Here is an 18,321-nt window from a genome sequence, read left to right as displayed (position 1 = left end):
AAAAATAGTGTAACTATATTAAGATGTGCAAAATGGAAGTACCTAATGTAATGAGGTACTTTTATTTTATTATAATTTGTTGAAGTCACTACATAATATATACAGTTTTAGATGCTGAAACAGAAGGAGTGTGATTATTTAAAAAAGATATTGGAGATATTGGCATTTCACAGCTCAAAAAGGAACCTGCAAAAACATTAAAACCATCAAGTAGAAGAGTCTCTAGCTAGTCACATATTTTAATGTTTTACATTCTAAAAGATTTGTACTAAATTTAAGGTGTTCAATAACAATTGTCTGTTCTGTAGCTATTAAAGTGCTGCAACAGCCTAAAACATGTTCAAATGCTAGTCACATAAAACAACAACACTCGACCGAGTTAGCTAGTCAGCTAGCGTTAATAATACATTGCTCGTCCAAAAAAAGAAAACGCCACCACATGGATTTAATGAAAATAGGTAAGAGCCTTTCATTGGATAATTACTGCATGGATAAATATGTTTCAGCTGCCAACAAGTTGTTTAACCCCAACTCATGCAGTGAGTAGCTTCTCATTTCTTAAACAACCATGTTGGAAGACATCCTGTGGTTGTGGAAAAGATGTTATCTTTTTTAGAAGGGTCAAATTATTGGCAAGCAAAGAAAACTTCTAAGGAGATTGCTAAAACTGCTAAAATTGTGTTAAGAACTGTCCAATGTATTATTAAAAACTGAAGGAAAGTGGAGAACCATCGTCTTTTAGGAAGAAATCTGGTTGGAAAAACATTTCAAATGATCGTGATTGGCACTTAATTAAACATTTTTTTGGAAACTATAATCATAAATAACCAACAGCAAAACTCACGGCTATGTTTAATAGTGAAGTAAGAGCACGCACAATGCGAAGGGAACTCAAGGGATTGTGACCAAACAGCTGTGTAGCCTTAGGAAACAACTTATCAGTGAGGCTAATCGGGAAAAAAGGCTTCAATTTGCTAGGGAGCATAAAGATTGAACTCTGGAGCAATGGCATACTGTCAATGTGGTTTGATGAGTCCAGATTTACCCTGTTCCAGAGTAATGGGTGCATCGGTGTAAGAAGAGAAATGGATGAGCTAATGCACCCATCATGCCTAGTGCCTACTGTACAAGCCTGTGGGGGCAGTGCTACGATCTGGGGTTGCTGCAGTCTGTCATGTCAGGGTTCAGCAAGATTATGTGCCCAAACAAATGTGGTCAGCTGATTACCTGAATATACTGAATGACCAGGTAATTCCATCAATGGATTTTTATTTCCCTGATAGCATTGGCATAATCGAAGATGACAATGCCAGGATTCATCGAGCTCGAATTGTGAAAGAGTGGTTCAGGGAGCATGACACATCATTTTCACACATGGATTGGACACCACAGAGCCCAGACCTTAATCCCATTGAGAATCTTTGGGATGTGCTGGAGAAGACTTTGCACAGATTTCTGACTCTCCCATCATCAATATAAGATTTTGGTGCAAAATGACTGCAACTCTGGATGGGAATAAATGTGGGGACATTGCAGAAGCTTAGCGAAATGTTGCCACGGTGAATGCATTCCCATCAAAGCTAAAGGTGGTAAAATTATAGATATTGTCACAAGACTTTTGCTAAATCAACTCGGTTAAAAGACTCTACTGTTACTCTTAGCACACTTTTAGAGTCACTGATTAAAATTATTATGAGCCCAAAAACTTTTACTACTTAAAAAAGACAGAAGTATCTTCTATCATTTATTCCTATCAAAATGTTCTGCTTGCTGTTGAACTGATGCTGAACTGTATGTTGGTTATAAGTTGATACACCAAGCAGCAATCAAAACATGTTCAAAACACACTGATTGGTGGCTTGCTGTGTGTGTGTGAGCAGTTAAGATATTATCCACACATCAATAAAAGTGATTTCGCAAAATGTAGTTGAATAAAAAGTGAGATATTTGACTTTGAAATATAGTGAAGTTAAAGTAAAAGTCTCCCTAAATGGAAATACTTCAGTAAAGTACAGACATGCCAAAAAGCTCCTTAAGTACATTTACTTTATTACTATTCACCACTGTTTGCAATAAATACGTTTTCACTAGTTAACTTATGAACTTGAGTAAAGCTTTAATTAAAGAAACTTCTACTTTTCCCTTAAGTGAATTGTTTTGGCAGTATTAAAGTCCTGCTTTTTACTCTAAATTTTTCATATTTTGTTTGTAAAATTGTTCACAATGCCAACCACCAGGGGGCGGTATTGTATCTGTTTTGGTATATTAGTCGCTGGTCTAAAAAATATAAAATTCTAATATCGTTCAAATATCAAATCTTTCAGATCATCAATCATTAATTTGTTATGTCTTAAATTTGTTATGTCTTTTAAGTCTTTTTCGTTTTACAGAAAATAAAATCCTTCTGATCACGTTTATGATTATTTGTTAAAATTCCAATTCTTTCCAAACAGAGGCTGATTCAATCATAAAAAAAACTGCATTTATGTCATAAACAAATCTTTCCTGTCCTGTAGTAAGGACCAGTTCAGCCCAATCCACACAGTATGACATACATGTTTCTCTACGCAGAAATGTACACATGCTCCTTGCTCATGCATGCGCAGACATGCTCGATCATGCACACCCAGTAATCCATCGTCCTTAATCACAAACACACACGCTTGCAGGGTACATATGGAAGTCAAAAGTCAAAATTGCAAACCTAATCACATTTGCCTAATGAGGCATCTGGCATTCAGCCTGCATTTCTGATCATAGCATTGCTAATAAAACATCTGGGTTGGCGTGTGTTTTTTTTTTTCCTGCATGCAAAAAAATCAAACTGGAATCTGAAAGCCTTTATGAACTTCCCCGGTTAACAGCACACCATTTCAGTTTAACATACATGATTGTGCATTTTAACAAGTGATTTCCAGTATGAAACAATACTACGCATTCAGCTGGGCTGTAAAACTGGATATATGGCCTTCACGTGCGTGTTAGTGAATACACAGATGGTGGAGGCCTGAGGCATTTGAAGCATAGGGACAGTGTTCCTAAAGGGAGGGAAACAGAGAAGAGCCCGTGAGCACACGCTGATCACGCCTGCACACACTCTTTCTGTTTGCTTGGATCAGTAAAGACCGCTGTGTATTCCTCTGCTGGGGAAAGTTCTGACTGACAGATCGCTAATGAGTGTCAGATCTAATGACTGTGCTGCCATTAATGGAGATAAATAAACGAGCACTGGTGGCTAAACCGTCTCCAACACTTTCAAACCAATTTACTCCCTGAGTTAATCTAGCGGATGTGGTATAAACAATATTCAGTGTCAACTCTTCTAACCCACCTCTATTTGTGAGTAGATTTGGATTTCTTCACATCATTTTACAATTGGATTTTTCAAATCCAAAAAAAGCAATGAAACATGTAAAGGGTGCATTTCTTCATGCTATGCCCTGGAACTGCACGTGCGTGATGTGAACAAGATGCGATCGCATAGGAGAATTCAATTCAATTTAATTCATTTTTATTTGTATAGCGCTTTTAACAATGAACATTGTCTCAAAGCAGCTTTACACAGATAATGTGGTGATCAAAAGTGAAGATGTTCTTTATAAGTGTAAGTTTGTCCCTGATGAGCGAGCCGGTGGCGACTGTGACGAGGAAAAACTATCCGAGACAGCATAAGGAAGAAACCTTGAGAGGAACCAGACTCAAGAGGGAACCCATCCTTATCTGGGTTGCACCGAATGTCCATTTATTCAGATTCAGAATCAAAGAATGAAGCCACATGTAACAGAAAGGTGAAAGAAAAATGCAGTGATGGAACATAAATAAATGATGTGATTAAAAATGGGTATGAAGTTGTGCATGCAATAATTTAAACAACATGGAGTTCTGTAAGGAACATGGTGTAAAAAAAAAATGCATGAAAGAAAGAAAGAAAGAAAGAAAGAAAGAAAGAAAGAAAGAAAGAAAGAAAGAAAGAAAGAAAGAAAGAAAGAAAGAAAGAAAGAAAGAAAGAAAGAAAGAAAGAAAGAAAGAAATTTAAATATGCATGCAAAGTTTAATGAGTCATGTATGGGGGGGAAGACACACTTTCGTGATGTGTTTCATGAGACTTTCATTAATGTGATCAAAAAACGTGAATTCGAGCTTAAATATAATGTATGTTTTTGCGAACACTGCATTGTGAAAGCAATTAGTAGAATCTCCATGTTTTCATTGTAGGTTTGTGATTTGAAACAAAGCAAAGAATTAAAAAACTCCTTCACGATCCACTTACAATCTCTAGTTTTACTTCTTACTCTTTGCTCTTTCTCTTCGCCAACGTTTTCTAAACAAAACCCCAGCTCTTTTGCAGTTTAGCATATTTTACCCCACTCTCTCTTTTCCACTTTCCCTCCCTCTTTCTCTCTGCACCCTCCTCTGCTCCCTTGTCTATATTCTGACAGGTGTGTAATTGGATGATTAATGTCCGCTCTCAGTCCTTCTACACCCCCTTCCTCTCACACAAAGCTACACACACACACACACACACACATGCACACATGCTTCCATACACGTTGTACAAGTATAATGACTGCTGGAGCTATTATAAAGGAGAATTTGTGTAAATTGTGTGTCCGTGGTTCCTCCCTGGTGCAGGAAATTCCTCTATACAATATCAGTGAGCATTCGGCACTCACTGGCAATTACAGGACATAGTTGATGGAAACTAGGCTACGCTTACACCTTATTTTTCTTTTTCCTGCATATTTTTTCATTTAAAATGGACAAAATTCAAAGGCTGTGAATGCTTCATTCTTATTCTTTCTTTTCTTTTTTTGTTGAACCTTTGTGTCCAACATGGAGCGAGTCCACAATGTCCATTAAAATGCCTTGCACCCAGGGTAAACATCCATTATTATACTAGAAGAAAACAGTGAAAAGCAGCCAAGATCTAAAGTGGATCAGGGTTAGCTGCAGGGGTCAAAGAGAGATGCCACTTCCTGTTAACCCCTGGATGAACTCTAACCCCTGCTGCAAGCTGCATTCATCACATTAGCATGGTTAGGGGTCGCAATGCATGAAAGTGCAGAAGTGAGTGGATGAAAGAAAGAGTGGGAAGGTCGCAAGGCATGAATAGTTTCACTTTTAACCGACGATTGTGCAACTTGAAGCAAAAGCTCGAAGATGTACCGTATTTCTCAATAATGTTTCTTAGACAACATGAAATTCGATGTAACAATTTCCTCAGAATAACAAAGCAAGTGAAACATCTATCTAATTGGGAAGCTTTGTGCTGATGTTATGAACTGTAAGGAAGAGATTTGTCTTACATTTACAAAACTTTTAGACCCTGCTGTATTCTAATCATAGTACAGAATAAACAATGTTGAGAGAACTTTTTTGGTGAATTTGGTCATTTCCTTGTTTCATTTCAGCTTTAATCACAGCGTGCACTCGAGCGCAAGTTTGTGTTAAAGCTATAGATGCATTTGAGATGAAATCAATTAGTACTTCTTTACACATAGAGACCAGACAGAAGGGAAATCTGACTTTTTTTGTTCTGATATAACCTGGTCAAAAGGACATATTTGTTAAAACACTAAATTAGTAAATAAATAGTACACTTAATGTTTTTTGATTATTTCTTTTTAAAGATTTAACCTGGAATAAAAAAATTTAAAAAGACGATTCTATTCACTTTTTGAACAATGATTTGAAAAATCTTTCTAAGATTACCATAATACTTTTTATTTTACATATAAAAAAAAGATTAAAAAAGATGGAATCGTTGTACCGAATTCTGCCATTAATTACACTTATTACAATTAAATTTTCTTTGGGCATAATTTTCACTTCTGCAACCTCTAAAGCAATGCTGCAGCTCTCATGTGTCTGTTTTTTGAAGCAGCTTCTGCACCTGACGCACAACACGAGGACTCAACTTCTTTGATGGACCCTTGCGAGCTCTGTTCTGAGTGGAACCCGTCTAGAAAAACCTCTGTATGACACTCAGAACTGTACTGCAGCTTAGTTTCAGGGTGTTACCGATCTTCTTATAGCCAACGCTATCTTTGTGGAGAGCAACAGTTTAAATTCTTAAATCCTCATAGAGTCTTTGCCATGAGGTGCCATGTTGAACATCCAGTGGTCAGTATGAGAGAATTGTACTTAAATTTTAACAGCTAATACAAGATGCACAAATTTGTATGGTTCTGTCAAGTAGACAAAAACATGAACATGATGAATAGGACATGTGGCTTTGCATGGTTAAGTGACCTACAGCTGTTATCATTTAGGGTGTACTCACATTTTAGACAATAAATGGCTGTATTTTGAGTTATTTATAGAGGACAGTAAATATGTACTGCTATACAACCTGCACATTGAATACTCTTAAATATATCCAAGTTTCATTTCTTTATTATTGTCCCTTTAAAAATATATACTAAAATGGTTGCTAAAATGTGAGGGGTGTACTCACTTTTGTGTGTGTGTGTGTGTGTGTGTGTGTGTGTGTGTGTGTGTATATATATACACAACTTTTGCTATATAGTATTAAGGAAATTATATAGTAATGTGGAATTTTGGAAAATACATTATTATCATAAGCATTTTTTTCACTGGGTTTATATTTGTTTTATTATTACAGAGGTGAAGGACAAGATCTGTATAGAATCCAAATATTAGTCAAGTTACTTAAAAACAGACAGGAACATATCCGTCTGTATAAGAAACAAAATGGACCCCGACATCGGTACTTGCAGAACCCCTCACAGAATTTACTCTGCTTGAACTGTTAACCAAATAAAATACAAATAAAAAATGAACACAGAATACGTGATAAAGATGCTGTGTTGGTTTGTTTCTTTACAACGAATGTAACATTTGCTACGTTAGGACATGGTGAACGGTAAGTTTAATACAAACTTCAAAAAAACTGAAGATTAACATCAACTCAAAAAAACTTTTGGTGTCTTACCGAGTCTTCGACAGACATAAATACAAAAATAGATTTGACATTAAAGCAAAATTTAAATTAAATATGGTATACAAATGACAAGAGTGCCATTAATGACAAGGGGTTAAACTGCCCTTATTTACGGGAAGACTAGGATTGGTCCATAGCACATGTGACTGGTCGAGCAACCCAGCTATTATTCATAGTTCAAGCTCTCATTTATTCGTCCACAGGCTCAAGCAGTTAAGTCTTTGGGTTTTGTGGCAAAGCTTGAATACATCGTCGGTTCACGGAGACAGTCACAGGAAAACAAATTTTTTTGGTACAGTCATGAAGGCACCAGACTGCAGATATCTGGTGTGCTCTCTCTTCATGTTCCTGACGAGCAGTCTCTGGGCATTGCGTAGAGGCTCCGAAGGCCTCACGTCTCAGTTCAGGAAGCAGAAAGGCCATAAGAAGACATGAGTCTAACCAGAATTTTTTTACATGTACCGTGCAAAATTGGTTGTGTATGTGTGCGAATATGCAACATTCAGGCAGTGTGGCTGTATGGGGATTTTTTTTTCACTGCACACTGGACAAGCCAAACTAGGAACCAATGGAACTTGGGATTCTGGAACATTCTCTGCCAATTATAAATTTATTTCACCTCACTTTCACCTAAAGTAGATATACTGAAGTCTATTCATAGATATAGTGTAGCTTTTAAAATGACTAAAGGTACATGAAAAGGGCCGTATTCAGTAGTGACATTAAAGACGGACTTTGCTAGGTTAACGATAAAACAACAATTAGTTCACTTTTTCTGAGTCTGAGCAGCATCACGGTCAAATTTAATATGGAACAAGTGATTAAATTAAAGAAATTGCAGCCTGAAAGCTTGTTGATAGATTATTTCATTTCATTATCAATTAGAGCTAATCGACAAATCTGAGCTTTGTTTTAAAACAGTGTTGGATGTTTAGGAATGCAATCACAGCCTTGGCTAAATTGCACAATCGGCACAAAATCAGGAAAGATCATTCGTTGTGGAAATTTTGTTGATCATATGGGATCTTTTTGTTTTCTAATTCAATGTTTGTACAGGTTAAAAAAATCGCCATGCAGCATTGGCCAATCTACAGACTATTAAGTGAAGCATGAACCGCTCAATAGCCCTGAGTACCATCAGTTCTATGTTGGTGCTTGTCGATAACTATTAAGCTGGAAACTTTTGGCTCGGCACTTTGACTGATGAAGCCAAAATCCAGATCCCCGATTTTGTGTTGCCAAAATTTCCAGTTATGTGCAATCATAAAAAAAAATCCTCAACCGTTTCACTGTGTTGACTCTGATATCAGTTTGAATTGTAGAAAAATAATAGAAGGTTTTGTGTCCGTTCTTGATACGAGATAGTGGTTATAAAGGGTTAGTGTCGTAACATGACGAGGTGTCGACGTTTATGAAATCGTGCCATCGTGTTACTGAGGTGAAACTAGTGCACTCGGAGTGTGTGTGAGCCCTGTTCCCTTCCCCCACTCTCAGTGGGCATGGATGTCCAGGCCTTGTCCAATTAAAGGCTCGGCGGAGTGCGGATGGGGGGGTGGGTGTAGTAGCATGGCAGGGTGGGGGCCGGGGTAGGGGTGCAGCGATGAAGCGGCATGGGTGTAACCCGGCTGGGGCAAGAGACCACCAGGGTAATCGGAAAGAGATGGCATTCCCTGAAGACCTGTGAAAGAGTAGGCAAGATGATGAGGGATGGGGAGAATCTATAATTGTTTACAGCCAAGTCTGAACTCCTAACGCTAGCTGACCTTGCTGTTCTGTTACATTTACTGGTCTTCATTTTGTTGTTTCTTATAGAATTAATAACCAGTAGGTTTATCATTAATATACCTATGGGCAAAGATGTTGAAATTTATCTTAAGTTGAGGGTCTTAAGCTGCTGCTGCTAAACTAATTAATCTTTTGTGTAATTTATACTGTTGAGGAAAAAAATGAAAAAACACTTGGCACCAGCCTAAATCATTGATCTTAATTGTTCTCATTGTTACATTCAAGAGCTTTAGAATTGTGCTTAAACTGAGATGCATCCTATTATATAGCATGCAAATATCCCATGATTTATATCCCATGCTTTTTGATTTATACATCGCATACATTACAATAAAACAGGAACAGATTTCTCCAAGCCGTAATATACAGTGCACTGTATGCCACGGTTACCTGCTGTTCGAAGGCCTAAGTGAGGCTGACTGTCTAATCCATAACCTCCTAGCGCTCCTCCATCTGGACTGTACGGGGCACCTTGACCTGTGTGATCACATACACGCACAAAAATGATTCGGAGCATTTGAAAAGGAATCCAGTTGAAATGAAATGGCATGTTATAAAATAAATGTTTGTATTTGTTTTGTTTTTTACCTGAGCGATTTGACTGGTCAATCATGGGCTGGACTATTCTGCGTCGGGCGTTTATAAACCTGAGCAAAACCAGAGTACGGACATCGCACATTTAACACACAAATATATTGCAGGAATGTTGCGAATGAAAGTGTTTAATTTTCAACACAATATTGACAGTCTAGTAGTTCTACTACTAATGATCATTATGTTTATACAATAGTGAATGACAAGAAAGTAAACGATTCGTAAACATCACTCAGAGCAAATTAATGCATTAAATGTATCTGTATAAGACAAAATGACCCCCAGCTATTAAACCTTGTGCTTGAAAAGCAATACACAAGCACCAAACTGGAAGTATTGAAGTTTCATAAAGCCATGATGCTGAGTTAATGAAAATGTTCATAAAAGCCTAAATAATTAGATACACTGATAAACAGGGGCATTATTAATGTTTCCACAGCAAGCATACATCCTCATTAAAGGCAAGTATTGATTACGGTGCAGTAGCAGCTTCATGAACGATCGCAGAAGGAAGTGCAGTGTGAAGGAGGAAGTTGCTGACTGAGGTTAAAAAGTGTACATACCAGTTGTTGACCTGAAGGATGGTGAGTCCTGTGTCTTGAGAGAGTTGCTTTTTCTGTTCTTCGGAAGGGTACGGATGCTGGAAACAAAAATGATATTAGATTTTAGATTATAACTCCATGCAATCATGGCAAAGGGAAGTACAATTTTTGCTAGGTTTCGCTAATAATGCGTAGATCATAATTTTTTGAATGAAACAATAAAGAAATGTTTTTGTATTGAAAGTAAGGGCATGTGAAGGCAGCATCCAAACAGAAAAAAAAAGAAAAGAAAAGTTACAACTTGCAAATCATTGTCATTCAATTAAACGGATCCACTTGCATGCTTTTATTGCAAATGTTTTTTTATTATTATTATTCAACTTTAACGTGAAAATGAAGATAAAGTACAGACTCAGTGTTAATCGAGCAGGCACGAATCTTCGATCTAGACAGAGCCAATGCCGTCTGCACAGTGCCTCTCCTGTCTTTATTTATAGTCAATGTGCCGGAGTTCAATTATGTGCGTAATTACAGCAGCTTCATTAACGGCTAATTACCATATGCTCGTTACTGTACTGCGCCGGCACCTCTCATTTCAACTCCATTCAGCTGTGCAATAATTCCCTGGCTGCGAGTTCATAAAATTCAGATTTCACACCGACTGGTTTGAGACGTCATGCAACGACTTTCTCTCTGGAATCTTCTATTAGATCCCCGTCATCTCTTTATAAAACTACTGCCCTTGTTTGTCTTCCTACTACAATAAACACTAAGTCAATTCTGTTGGTTTTTCTCTCTGACTTACTGATAGATGCTGGAAGAGCCAAGCTCTCATGATGTTGGTTGCCACTTTGGGAAAGATCCCTCGTTTTTTGTTGTTTCGTCTGTCTCGGTCTGTCTCGTCCTCTTCTCCTGTGCTTGGAGACGCTACAGCTCCGTCCAGGCCATCACCTGTGAGACGCAAGAAGGGTGAAATTAGTCTTTGTAACTAGTAGCACAGATCAAATGCATGCAGGGATGAGCAGTATTTATTATACATGTAATCCAAATACGAATTTCAAATATAAAATAGATTTTGTAATTTGTATTTGATAGGGTTAATGAAAATGGCTTCATATTTTGTATCAAAATACTTTAGTTATTTTTGCAGTTTGAAAATAGTCTACATGATGACATCATAAAAATGTGGCCTCTGATTGGTGCCTGTTCAGTAATTTGTTGTGATCACAACATTTATCGATATGGAAGAAGGTGGTCAAGGGAAAAAAACATGCAGCTGACAGCTGTCATATTGATCATTTATTAATTGTTGAAATGCTATTGTTTTTTAACTTCCAAATAGGCATCCAAAGATTGATATTGAAATAAATATTTGATTGCCGAATATTGTACCCTTAATGAGGTAGCTGTTTAGTAGGATCATGATTTTGCATACCATTGCATGAATTACTGCCTGACACATAATATATTATTATATCTATAATTAACATCAGATGAATAATTAGTTAGAAACTAGTTGCTATGAATTCAGGTGCCATCAGTTTTTCCTAATAAATAACTTGTTTGTTATTGATTCAGTGTTGCTGATGTGAAGTAGGCCTTCGTTACTAAACACCAAGTAACTAAATTATGATACAATTCTGAGTCATTCGCAAACTGTTAAACGTTAAACTTTAAAACTAAACTTCATGTGGAAGATCACAGGGATTATATATGTGAATATTTGATTTGTTAACTGGTTAAATATTGTCAGATTTATTGCATGACTCGGCGAGAGAAACGCTGTTGCTATCAATCATTGTTTACTTAATCAACTGTCAGTGTAATGGTGAAGGAGATCAAATAGGCCAATTGATCGAAGGATTGCCAAGAAATTTCATGCACCCTTGTAAAAGCATTTTTTTGTATTTTTAAAATGCAAAAATAATACCGTAGTTTATTTTGATACATGGTTTGGCTGCTGTTTATTGTCATACACTTAAAGTTAAAATACATTTTGATGCTCTTGAAGCGCTTGAGTTGATTTAATTGTAGATATTATCTGATATTACAGATTATATCTCTATTAATAATAATTAAAAAAAAACTAAAAACTGTAATAATAATAATTATAATAATAATCGCAATAATACTTATTATTGTAGTTATTATCATTTTTACAAATTGAATGCAGTGTAAATAAAAAGACAAAAAAACAGAAGCAAAAGGCACAAACGAAAACCCAAACAGGCGACAAAAACAGCAACAATAATTTCACATTGTAATTTTAGAGTTTAAAGAGAATTTTTAAAAGTGTGTAAATATAGTGTTCGATTACAAGAGCTCAATTATGAGGCGCATGTGGATGACATCAGCTAGCCATCAGTATGAAGCACTGCATAATGTTGTGAAATATTAAATTCAGCTTGATCACTTTAAGATATTTAACATTTCTAAAGAAATGTGTGGGGGTGCATGTATTTCTGTATGTTGTAAATACCAGCGTCGCTGCAAGCATCCACACTGTGTGCAGCGAGTCCACATGAAGCGCCCGGAGTGCCTGACGGCGTCGACAAGCAGTCATCTGTGTCTCGCAACCAGGACTGATTCTAGATCACAGCAAAGAGATCACCATATACAGTGAAACACGTTCATTCTTACTCCTGTCGTCACTTATCACCAATCAAGAGCAAGAGCAAAACTGCAGCTGGGAAGTCCCATCTGCTCATCTGATTCACTCACCTGCTCGGAAAGACTTGTGCAAGAACCAGTGAAATCCTCCATGTCTGATTTGGATCCTGACTCACGATCCTCTAGCACCAAGTCGGTGGGCATTTTGCCCTTGAGACAGGTGATGTAGCGATGGCAGAAATTATCACACAGATCATGAACCTGCAATATCAGAAAATAAACAGATTGTTTAGTACTTAGAATACTTACAAAGAAACTAGTTAAAAACAAAGAATGCTGGAGTAGTGCCGTACCTTTTCTAGCTCTAGTAAGTGAAAGCGTAGTACTTGAATGGCCTGGATCATCTGTGGCACAAAATAAAAAAATCGAAATACTACGTCAGAAAAACATTCTGGTTTCTAATAATCTGCATACCCCACTTTTTTCTCCCCAATCTGATGATTTGCCAATTTCCACCCACCCAAATTACTGAGAGTCAAAGCTAGCACATGCTTTCTAGACACTACATCAAAAACCACATTCAGGGAAAAAAATGATTACATGATACATGAGCTCAAAAAATCTGATTGGCAGAGGACAGACAGGAATTATGTCCCTCCTACCAATTTCAGTGGTATCACTGGGGTTTAAACTCATGATATACCGAACACTGCAGCTGTTTCAATAAATAAATAAATAAATTCGACATGAATTAATCTCTAAAAAAACAAAAGGTCAAATTATTCAATTTATTAATGGAATTCAGATATGAGCAAACACCAATCAAATCTAAGTGTCTGTGTATTAAAGAAGTACTTACAAGATTATCCAGTTCTGGATTTGATGAAAAGATGGGTTTCTCTGAACGGATCTAAAAACAAAAACAAATATGTTATCTAATGCCTATCATTTCTGTTATTTATCAGTGTGGGACGACTCCAATTGGCAGTCTGTGCTGCTGCTCACCTGCTTGGCGAAGGCCGCGATGTCTTCGTTGAACGATTCGGAAGAGCAGACGTCGCTGTGACCCGTCATGCTGGGATGATGCGACGTGTTCGACAGCGAGCTGGAGTCGCGTGGAGAACACGTAGCCAGCTCACACTTCTCAAACACCAAGGCCAGGAGTGGGAACAGTGGGTGGCTGTAAAAAATTATTCAAAGTAATATAAGCTATAATAACATAAAAACATATTAAGAGGTCATGTGACTTGTACATCGTGTTTATGTTGTGTCTCACCCGTAGATCTGATCACGGTAGTGTTTGAGAGAGTCAGGAACACCATGGCCATAGTGGGGTGGCGGGAGTGACCTCATCGCCTCCCCGTACCCCCCCATGGGCATGAGGTCTGACCCTGGGTACTGCACCAGCTCTTCATACTGATAAAAAAAAGAAATTGTTGAAAGGTCAATTTTTTTATTATTTATATTGTTAATAAAAAAAAACATACATCATTGTAGCTTTAATTGCAGAATGTTTACTTAAAGATAAAAAAGAATATATTTGGGTAGAAAACAGTGTAAATTTTTTTCCCACTGAATGTAACGTACTACAGAAACAAACATAGCTTTGGACCCATTATATAATATAATAATATTATATAATAGATAATAATAATAATATATATATAATAGAATTGGTGAATATTATTTTACCCAGACTGCATGTGCATCATGATGTGTTATATATATAATATCTAGCAACAGATTTGCCTTAATTTCAGGGTTTTCATGTCACCTAATTGAACCTTACAAACCACTATGGACACTTTCCGTGCAAACTGGCATTGTTTGTACCACTTATATTAAATGTACTTTGATGTATAAGTGTACAGAACATTAGAATGCACATATAACACATACTACAAGGAGCTGAGTGCACAAAACATAGCAATAAACATTGCAGAGTGTATATCATGTAAATGACATTGCTACTAAAATGCTCCTGAATAATACTTGGGAGAGCGGTTATAGAAAAAATACTTTTTTAGTTCTCTAAAAAGATTTTTGCTGTTCTCTATACATTCTCCATTTACTATACACTTTACTATAAATACTTTTTTTTAAACAGCTGTCATTTTTTTTAATGCTAAAGCACCATTCATGCTTTAAGTGATATAAAATATATATATATATTTAGGTTATATTGGATTTAAAAATAATTTTTATGTGCGACTTTTTTCATAGACATTTACTGGGAGAGAAAACGCTCTCGCAAAGTGCAATGTAAATCTGCGCATGCTCAGTATCGTCTCCCCTCGTTAAACTTGTAAAGATGCTTTAAGCTTGAAATCATTTTATGCAAACGTTTTATCTGCTGCATGTGTATTTGTGAGAAGTGTATAAAATATCACTGTGCATATGAATTTTTAAGTAAAAAAAAAGTTATGATTACTATAAAGGTCCTTGAGCGTCATGTGCTCATCTAACAAATATCTTTTTGCAAACTTCACGATATTTTTTGATATATAAAGTAAAAACAATAAGCTATATAAGATATATATTATATATCAGAGGTACTGATGATGATGATCACTGAGTTCTGGGCTCCTGCTTGTTACCAAGCTGCAATCTGAGGGCTGACAAATTGAAATAATGAGGCTACAGCAATCACATTAATGCGCAGCAGTCTGGATTTTGCGCGACAATTAATAATCAGGGTTCAAGCGACAACTACACAAAAATAACCGCATTCCTAATAACTAATAAATTCACTTTAATTGTCTGGTTTAACTCCCTACAGACTTAATCCACTGCTGAAACTGAAAGTATTGGTTTTGAACCGAATGCACGAGAGACTGAAATTAAACCGAATTGTTGCTTCAATTGTGGATTTAAAAAAATCGGATTGGTTTAGTTAGATGTCTGGGAATAGCCTTATTCTATAGATGTCTGCAACAAACACACAGAATTAAGTATTTTAGGATATTGTAAGTCTTAGTATATAAATCCCATAATATATAAAAGCCATGCGTGATTTATAAATCGACCTATTTATAAACATAAACAACTTCAGAATATCATACACCGCTTTAAAGTTAATGAGGGGGCTTCATTTTATCATTATAGACTATTTATTAGTTTGGACACTAGATCGTTTGAGGTATAACTAGATTTATATTAGTAGTAGAAGTAGTAGTAGTGCACGTTTTGATTGCACAAATGTTATCATAAATGATATTTTCTTTTACTCACTTTTTCTTACTGAATAAGCCTTTTTTCAGACACGATGCAATCAAAATAACAACGATTTCAAACTCTTTTGGAGCAAAACTATTTTAAAAGCAAGTTAAAATCATAGCAAGTGTATAGATATAAAAATAAATCAAATATTCACTTGTACAAGTTTTTCTTAAAAGCTTTTTTTAGATGAAGAAACGAAAAGTTGTATAAACTAAAATAAAAAAATCATTTGTTGTTTTTACTGATCTGAACTGAGCTGCATGCAGAATATATTTATGCATGTAATAGTGTCATAATATTATATCAATACCAATTATATTTTTGCCTTATTTTGAGCAACAGAAAGAGAAATAGAGGGGTTTTTTGTGGATGGATAATCAGGTAATATGGCAGATTTCTTCTGCATTAAGGTCGGAGCCAATTCGCCTTTATAGCCGCTCAACTCAGCTCAGTCTAGCAAAAAAGTTGACCTACTTACCGACTTCCTCCGCTTTTCTTTTCGGCCCTGTCTATTCAGTTCTTCCGCTGTTTGCACTTTGCAGATTTGGAGTATTTTTTTTCCCCCTTTTTCCATTGCTTATGCTTTAGTAATGATTTTTGAATCAGGAAAAACTAATTAGCGGATGACCTAAATACCATGTTGTCATATGCAATAATATTATCAGAGCCAATAAAGCATTAAAAGTCATTTTAAAATCATGCATTGTGTTTCTATTTTTATTTATTTTTATTTATGTTAAACACACATGCTTTCTAAAATCCTTGATGTTCAATTGCAAATCATTTGCTGTGCCATCACACATCAAACTAAACCTGTATATTTTTATCTTTTTTTATTGCCATTGAGACCCACTTTAGATATCAAAACAACACGCCCCTACTATTTTGGCAATACGGGAATCCGTGATTTGGGACGTGGCCCTGTGAGCTCGGCGTGAGCGCGCGCTGAGAAACCAGGAAGGATGCTGAACAAAAGTGGGACAGATTCCGGGATCTCTGAGATTCCAGGATCTGTGTCTCCCACCCGACCCGAACACGGGCTGCTCATTAGATCAGCGTCTGTGCTTCAAGTGGAGACATGACCGCCTGTATGATGTTTGTTTGTGTGTTTGTAACGCAATCGTGCATGCACGAGCAGAGACGTACCCTTTTCTCCATGCGCCACGGAAAGCCGCGCTCTTCTCGCGGAAGACAACACACACACACACACACACACACACCGATCCGGCAGTCCGGGACAGAACACCAGTCACGATCTCTATCAAAAAGAAAAGAAGGAAAGAAAAGAATGAATGCACCTCAAAATACAAGCATGACCTGCGAAATTGGCAGAAGGATGAAGCGCAATGAAGCGGAATGAAGATCAGATGCTGTTGGCCTGTAACACAAACACAACTGCAAACACGTGTGTGTGTGTGTGTGTGTGTGTGTGTGTGTGTGTGTGTGTGTGTGTGTGTGTGAGAGAGAGAGAGAGAAATCCGTGATTTAAAGGACGGGTTGTAATGAAGTTTTGAAGTGATCTGATCATTTTTTAGATAACTCTGATTCGGAAAAGAGGAGACTCCTCGGTGTGATTGGATTCAGGGAATCTGTGCTATAAATCTATAGATCGCACCAAACCTTGAGACGCGCGGATCCTCTGCTCGCTCCGGCTCTCGCTCAGGCTGTTCCGCGGCGTGTCGGCGCTGCTCGGAGGGCTGGAGAGATCCGATCCGCTCGGTCTATCACCACGTCCATGGACCGAGACAACGAGCTGGAAAAGGATATGTGTGTGCGCGCGTGTGTGATGGTGTGAGTGTGTGTGTGTGGGGGTGAGAGTGGATGTGTGTGTGTATGCGAAGCGAGCGATGGGCCCGGTTTAAAAAGCCGAATGGAGGCGGGAGCGATGCTGGAGATCGGGAGTCGTTTCGGGGGTCAAAACGCGACGGGGGTCTCTCGCGCGCCCCCCTCCACTTCTTATCACACACACGCTCGCGCATTACAAACGCAAGACCCCTGCGTTTTATCTTGAACGGCACGCTCGCGCGCACACACACGCAACACCCCCCAGACACACACACACACACACACACACACACACACACACACACACACACACACACACACACACACACACACACACACACACACACTACCTTCGAGTCTCTCACACACACACACACACACACACACACTACCTTCTGAGTCTCTCACACACACACACACACACACACACTACCTTCGAGTCTCTCTCACACACACACACACACACACACACACACACTACCTTCGAGTCTCTATCAAACACTCACACACACACACACACACTCTCTAATTCAACTCAAATCTCTTTCTCTTTCTCTCTCTCTCTTACACACACACTCACACACACACACACACACACACATACACACACACACACACACACACACATACACACACACACACACACACACACACACACACACTACCTTCGAGTCTCTCTCTCTCTCTCTCTCTCTCTCTCTCTCTCTCTCTCTCTCTCTCACACACACACACACACACACACACACACACACACACACACTTTGACACATCCTAAGCATCTTCAAATTCTGTAATATTTCATTTAAGGGGATTAAAACCCCG

At 37.6% G+C, this 18,321-nt stretch overlaps 1 protein-coding gene across 1 annotated transcript; it reads right to left on the bottom strand.

The window, feature by feature from the left end:
• Nucleotides 1–6,593: 6,593 nt before the first annotated feature.
• Nucleotides 6,594–17,734, bottom strand: meis3 (myeloid ecotropic viral integration site 3). The gene is made up of 13 exons (XM_046877247.1): nucleotides 17,335–17,734; nucleotides 16,861–16,972; nucleotides 13,772–13,911; nucleotides 13,501–13,675; nucleotides 13,355–13,405; nucleotides 12,849–12,899; nucleotides 12,607–12,756; nucleotides 12,365–12,473; nucleotides 10,691–10,836; nucleotides 9,907–9,983; nucleotides 9,338–9,396; nucleotides 9,140–9,226; nucleotides 6,594–8,642 (listed from the first exon to the last, which is right to left on the bottom strand). The coding sequence occupies exons 2-13, from the start codon at nucleotides 16,870–16,872 to the stop codon at nucleotides 8,455–8,457; spliced, it is 1,245 nt and encodes a 414-aa protein (XP_046733203.1). The 5' UTR covers nucleotides 16,873–16,972; nucleotides 17,335–17,734; the 3' UTR covers nucleotides 6,594–8,454.
• Nucleotides 17,735–18,321: the final 587 nt, after the last annotated feature.

This window comes from Silurus meridionalis, chromosome 20, assembly GCF_014805685.1.
Source record: "Silurus meridionalis isolate SWU-2019-XX chromosome 20, ASM1480568v1, whole genome shotgun sequence".
NCBI classification, from domain to species: Eukaryota; Metazoa; Chordata; class Actinopteri; order Siluriformes; family Siluridae; genus Silurus; species Silurus meridionalis.
The sequence above is the reverse complement of the archived record's forward strand: the minus strand, read 5'-3'. Positions and strand labels throughout refer to the sequence as shown.

Bases quoted from the DNA above. Each gene is read 5' to 3' on its own strand.
- meis3 (XM_046877247.1), bottom strand. The intron at 13,676-13,771 runs GTGAGACACAAC...AATTTTTTACAG, and splicing joins TACCGTGATCAGATCTACGG to CCACCCACTGTTCCCACTCC. The intron at 12,474-12,606 runs GTGAGTGAATCA...GCTGTGATCTAG, and splicing joins GCACAAGTCTTTCCGAGCAG to AATCAGTCCTGGTTGCGAGA.